The sequence below is a fragment of the Centruroides sculpturatus genome, unplaced genomic scaffold (assembly GCF_000671375.1).
Source record: "Centruroides sculpturatus isolate CEXI.00-Female unplaced genomic scaffold, Cexi_2.0 scaffold1188, whole genome shotgun sequence".
NCBI lineage: Eukaryota > Metazoa > Arthropoda > Arachnida > Scorpiones > Buthidae > Centruroides > Centruroides sculpturatus.
In genome coordinates, this window is record NW_019385492.1 from 254832 (window position 1) to 261819 (window position 6988).

General features: G+C 32.7%; 1 protein-coding gene across 2 annotated transcripts in view; it reads right to left on the minus strand.

The window, feature by feature from the left end:
- LOC111639487 (multidrug resistance-associated protein 4-like) overlaps positions 1–6988 on the minus strand; it is a 65128-nt gene that overhangs the window by 50262 nt on the left and 7878 nt on the right. The window contains exons 1-6 of one of the 2 annotated variants that reach the window (XM_023385379.1): positions 5254–5313; positions 4257–4448; positions 3792–3886; positions 3248–3334; positions 3089–3185; positions 2232–2429 (exon numbers count right to left, since the gene is read on the minus strand). In XM_023385379.1, coding sequence (XP_023241147.1) covers positions 2232–2429; positions 3089–3185; positions 3248–3334; positions 3792–3886; positions 4257–4436 — 657 coding nt within the window. In that variant the 5' untranslated portion in view covers positions 4437–4448; positions 5254–5313. Of the gene's footprint in view, positions 1–2231; positions 2430–3088; positions 3186–3247; positions 3335–3791; positions 3887–4256; positions 4449–5253; positions 5314–6988 lie in introns of those variants that run through there. The other variant, XM_023385378.1, reaches the window with a different exon arrangement.

Consider the following 6988-nt stretch of genomic DNA (forward strand, 5'->3'; position numbering starts at 1 on the left):
GAAAAGTGAAATATAGTGACACACACGTCCATTTATATATATATATATATATAGATTATGGTTATTTATACATTTACAACTACAAATACACATTTTTCTGTTTTTTCCTTACTATAGTTTTTTTTTCAGTGCTTTAATTTGAGTGTGTTTTTCGTGTTGGAACGAATTATTTGGTTTTACATGTAATCGTATGGGGAAAATGATTCACCATACGACATTTTCATGATACGATCTGTTTCGGAACGGATTAATTTCGTATCCTGAGGTACCACTGTATATAGAAATTATAAGCTATATACATCAGTAGAATCATTTAAGAAAAGGCATTAACTAATGCTTGGCGCGAAATCACAAACGAAAACAAAAAATCTCATTAAAACAATGCCAGATAGAGTTTGCAAATAACTAATAAAAAAGGTGAACTTATTTTTTTATGGAAAATAAAATTATTTATTTTAATTTTGAAGTGGTTTTGTCATTTTGGTTCAAGTACAACTAACAAAACGTTGTTAAAATTCATACATGTTTTTTTTTATTGTTTTTGCTTCATATTATTATTAGGGGAGATCGGGGCAAGATCGGCATGTTAAGCTTTACTTAAATTTTGTGTAATAAATACTGCTGTAAACTGAAAAAAAAGCTTTGCATATTGTCTATTGGAATGTTACCTTACTATAGAACTGGTTAAAATCAGTTTGGAAATAAAAATAATTAAAATAATTACAACTTTACAAGAAGAGAGAAATTGACGAAGTTGCCCCGGGTATAGGGGCAAGATCGGCAACTTCTCTCTTTTTGTAAAGTTGTAATTATTTTAATTATTTTTATTAAAGTTGCCCCTGGTATAGGGGCAACAGTAATGGGGCAAGATAGGCACGTATATAAAATTATGTTATTAACAATGTATAAGTTGGAATTCACTATTAAAACAAAGAAATACAAATCCAACACCCATTTAATATTATTACAACGAAATGCAAGTTCAAAGACATATATACATGAATAACAAATGCAAACATGTTTTCATTTATCATCTGTTTGATTTTTATCCTTTGCTTCTAATGTGGCTTTATGTTGCCGATCTTACCCCGCTAGTCATGATTTCGAAACATTAAGTACAACCCTGAGAACAGAATGCCAAGCCACGATCTGGCCACGTGAATAAGTTGAAGTTACATCCTTCTAACAGGAAAAGTAACTTTCGTTATCATGGAATTATAACAAAACCTGCCAATTCAATATAAATGGAAAAAAAATATTATATGGAATTGAACGAAAATGAAAATTTGCTTGATAATTCAACTACGCTTGTTGGAGAACAATAAAAACACTACACTCAACAAGCCACCAATAAAACTCAACTGCCTAACCTATAACTAAAGTCTCCTTTTAATTTGTTTTTTAAAAAAAGCGCTTGACAAACTTGCCCCGCATGCCGAAGTTGCCCCGATCTCCCCTATATGATGTCATAATGACCCAATTGTAAAATTTACTTCTATTGTTCTGTAATCTGCTCGATATTTCTTTGTTATCCTGACAAGACCAATGTGGTGACAAAACGAATTTTGTAATTTTATTTATTGAATGAGTTATTTGAATTCAAAATTTGCCATGCAAATCCTATGGTCAGATCTTTGAGTGCAAGTTAGTCCCACGCTACGTGTCAATGGAGTTTGCGATTGCTGTCAAATTACATCGATCAATTCTACAATTCTTCACGATGGGAGTGTAACATGTGCAAAAATTCGACTTTTGAAAACAGGCACACATCTGTTCTACGTTCTCAAATTTGCGTGTTTTAACCAGTTTCTAAATTTACTTGTAGGCCGCTGGTTGTAATTTGAAAGTATATTCAACTTTCTTTCTGATATGAAGTTGGACATTCACGTCTTCCCTCTAACTAGCAGGTTTTCAAGTGCTTTACAAAACTTAGTACTGAATTGTATTGATTTACATTTATAATGATGGCTCTTCCATTTAAAATTTGATCTTAATATAAATACGTCTATTGATGTTAGTATTACATAATCGAAAAGTTTGTATTCATAATTTTTAGGAAATAAATTCATAACAGCGATTTATTCCTAGAATTGAATTATTATATGTTATAATTAAACATTCATCATGTATAAACCTTGCAGAAATCAATCCGAAAAATGAAAACTGCTGAACATCAGTAATTCCATTCTAAAATTTTTCACTCAGATAATTACTTAATAAATAATTCTTACCTCATTACTTTTGTTTCTGTCTTCAATTTTATCATTCATATCACATTGAAAACTTTCAATTTTATCATCACCATCATCATGAAAAACCGCACTCTCTAAATCAATGCTATTTTCAGAAACTTCTTTCTTTGGTAATATTCCTGTATGCATTTCTAAATTTTCCAATTGTTTAAAATTTCCAATAGATTCACATTTTCCCTGAAATGTATTTATCGTGTACATAAATACAATTACTTCTATGCTTTGAAATATAAAAATATTATATACCTAAAAATGTGCACCAATTGAATCCCGAAATGTCATTATTAAGCAGCTTACCAATTTTTACTGAATTTATCGGTTACAATTACCGCGATTGCGGCCGACGTTTTCCTCTCTAAAATAACATGAACGTGAATGTCGATCTTGTAAGCGATGCTCGACGTTCGACGTCACGTCCTAGAGTGGAAAACTTCGGCCACAACTTCGCAATAATTTTATTAGTGGTATGTTCTGGTTTTAAACTGGTAATGCAATTCCTATATTTATGCAGTTCCTATAATTCAATTTCTTTTTATATACTTCTGTGCATAGAAAGAAAGACAATGTAACTGTTTTCAAACTCACAACTGTACAGTGGATATAAACCAGTAAATACTAGTCTTTGCCCAGGATTTTTACTTCACCCACAGACTGGCTGAATGCAGTTTTTCACAAATTTTCAACACGTTTCTATACTGAAATAACTGTCATTCTCCCGAAAACAGCCCTCCCGAAAATATTTTTTCGGCATATAGTCAATAAATAGATTAAGAATGTCGTTATTACCGTAAAGACTAATTTACAAAACAAAACTAATAAACAATTAACGTATTCACCTTTTTTAACGCTAAAATTTTACACGCAGAGTTTAAAAATTGTATTTGATGCGTAACTAGAATGCATATCTTGTCTTTCAAATATTCCATTATACACCTGAAATAAATTGAAAGTTAAAATGTATCGAAATGTTCAAAAAGTATATTTTAAATAATTACTTTTCGAAGATATGTTTTGCCACTGGAACATCAACAGCACTCAGTGGATCATCCAGGAGGAAAATATCGGCATCCACATATAGCGCTCTGGAAAATATAAAAATGTATCACCATCAATAAATAAATAAAACCATTCTTTGTTATATCTTTTAATAGTGTTTTGCGTGTTTTATATTACGAAGTAGAAGAGAAAGCGTCAAATAAAGTATAGAACATTAGCACACGATGTTCCTACTATCAAGTCACGAAATAACCAAAATAAGTGGTTTATCTGATAAGAGATAAATATTTTATTTGTTTTATTTTGAACAAATACACCACGAAGAATTTAGAAAATATCACTGAGAAGTGAAACGATATAGGATTCAGATGAAACTTTTTATCAGGATGTTATAACTATAATCAAAACTAGTATACTTATAAACAATATATGAGTTTGATCAAAATGTATTTATTATTTCTGTATATTTGTCTTATTTCTATTAAAATTGTACTTTTATATTTGCAAACATCGAAATATTATTTTACGTAAGATTTGTCTAACCTTGCTAAATTAATTCTTGCTTTCTGCCCACCGCTCATTATCACTCCTTTCTCTCCTACGATTGTCTTATCTCCTTTAGGAAATAAGCTAATATCCTAAAAATAGAAAAAATGAACATACAAGATAATATTGTTCAATATAATGTGCATTGACAACTTTACTAAAATTAAACATAACTATTGATTTTTAAACGTATTTGACTTATGAACGGTGTTTTGATAGTTAAATTTGTGTCTTTTGTATTCAAATCATTATTTGGGCTAATAATATTTAATTTTATGTCATGCCTCCTATAACCGCTTTTTATTAAAGTCCAATACTACAAAATCAACTTTTTTATTTATCTTTTTTTATTAAAAAAACTTTTATTAGTGTTGGACAAACCACTTTTCGTCTAGAAACGAAGTATAGATTCCAAAGTATAGTTTATAAAAGTATAGCTTTTAAGAGTAAAAATCATCTTACCTTTTCTAGTGCCGTTATATGCAAGATTTTTCTATATTTGTCTTCTTGATATTCTTCTCCAAACAAGATGTTTTCTCTGATAGTTGCGTTGAACACCCAAGCTTCTTGAGAAGCATATGAAATCTTTCCTTTCACGGACACTTCACCAGAAGTAATTGGAATCTCTCCCAAAACGGACATTAGTAAAGACGTCTATCGAGATTAATGTCGCTTTATTGTTGGTAACGACATGTTTTACGTAAATAATATAAGTACATAAACATTTTAAAAGTATTTACGTATTTGTGTAAAAATATTATTTCAATTATTAATTGTTTTCTTTTAAAACGCATGTAGTGTAAAGAGGTGACACAACATAATCTATGAATTCCTAACAGAAACTGTAACAGCACATTCATGAATCTCTAAGATTTTATCTGCAAACAAACTTTCATAGAATACATCANAATATATAAATAACCAAGGTTACTAAGTTTATATTCCAGAAACTCTTGCTGACAATTGTTCGGAAAAGTATATCCGAATGGGCATAAAAAAAGTGTTGTTTCGATGTATGTGAGAGTTTCTGGAATACAAATTATTTCAGAATCCGTTAACCGGTTTTGGTATTATGCCAGAATCTGTTGTATTTTTGCCCGTGCTCGATGTCTTTCCCTCAGAGTGATGACAGACTTTGGAATGAATGTTATAAACTGTTAAACTTTAACAAAATTGTACCAGAGGCTGTCATACATATTCTACTAATAAATAGCATCCCTATACAGTGTGCAGTTCTTCTCCAACCCTGATGTCACATGAATAATATTTTATACTATTTGCAAGGACCCGCTTCGCTGGGTTTTTATTTGTTCGTACATTTGTATGTAATATAGTTTTTTATATATATATAAAAGACTGTTTTTCTAAGAAATCTAGAATCTAGCAGCAATAACCCACTTCGCTGGGCATAAAGTAACGATAGTGAAGATTAAGATAACTACATTATAGCTAATCTTACCCGTTTTCACAGAATGCAAGAATTAGGTCCCCCGTTTCCAGACTAATTAGATAATTTTTACGTCCATTCAAACGAACTATTTTCAATTTGATCCATTTTCTGGAACGTTTATAATCGTAACATAATCGAACCAATTCGAATTTAAAACGGTTCGAACATTTTTAAAATCGAAATAGAAAATCTTCAAAGTCAATCACTTTAAGCCCCCATATCTCCCGCACCTTTATAGCTATCGAGACGCAACCACCATAGTGCACGAATGGAGGAGACTTGGGGCTACTAATACATACAAACACCATTCATGTGCGATGTGCAGTTTTGGCGGAAAAGTGAAATATAGGGACACACACGTCCTATTATATATACGAGGGCTGTTCAAAAAGTATCGGACCTTTGCTCGGCAAAAATACATTTATTGATTTTGAGGTACAAAACCCTAATCCCCTTCAAAGTAGTCTCCTAAGTAGGGTATACACTTCTCCCAGCGTTCCTGCCATTGCTGTAAACACTGCTGTGACGCATCTTTTGGAATGGCCATCAGCCGGTCCGTCGCATTCCGCACGATGTCTTCTCTCGACTGAAATCGGGTTTCTTTTAGCGGCATTATCAGCTTGGGAAATAGCCAAAAGTCACACAAAGCCATGTGGGGAGAGTACGGAGCGTGACGAACCACAGGAGTGTTGCGTTTGGCGACGAAAGCCCGAATCAGATGTGCAGAATGGGCGGATACGTTATCGCGATGAAGGTGCCAAGTTTTGATCGACCACAGATCCAGTCGTTTGCGTCGCACAGCATCGAAAAGACGACGAAGGACTTCCTGGTAGTATTCCTTTGCGATGGTTTGGCCTTGTGGTGCGTACTCATTATACACCACCCCACGAGAGTCGAAATAACTGTCAACATGACCTTGATATTGCTGCGGATTTGCCGCGCTTTTCTCTGCCTCGAGGATCGTCCCCAAAAGCCTGCTGAAACTTGCGAATGGTTTACGCTTGAATATCGCCAAGGTTTTTGGCAAAATTTGATGTAATATCGCTACTTACGTTGTTCAGTCATTTTCCAACTTACAAGGGAACTGTCGGAGTGTCTTCTAATAAATTTTAATAAAATGTAGCTAATAGTTACGTTAAAAGTATGCAAACCCTATATTAAATTTGTAGTATTCACTAAAACAGTAAATCAGAGTTATTAGCAATCAAATGTCGAACTATTTTATAATAGTTTAACACGAATATGCAGATTCTTATAAGTGAATGGGTCGCGGAGGAAGACGGCAATATTACATTTATATATATATATATATAAATAGACATATATGTCCCTATATTTCACTTTTCCGCCAAAACTACACATCGCACGTGAATGGTGTTTGTATGTGGTAGTAGCCCCAAGTCTCCATTCGTGCATAGGTGTAGTTGCGTCTCAATAGTTATAAGGGTGCGGGAGATATGAGGCTAAAAGTGGTTTAAAGTGGCTTTCTATTTCGAATGTTTTGTTCTAATTTGTTCGAACAAACTCGAATTAAATTCGAACATAAAATTCGAATATTGGATCGATTATAAAACGATTGTAAACGTTCCATAAACGATGAAAATAGTTCGTTTGACTTCACCTGAACAGGATACGTTCAGAAATAGAATCGGGAATCTCTAATCATAAACGGCGGACCTAATTCTTGCATTCTGTGAAAACGGGTAAGATTGGCTATAATGTAATTATCTTAATCTTCACTATC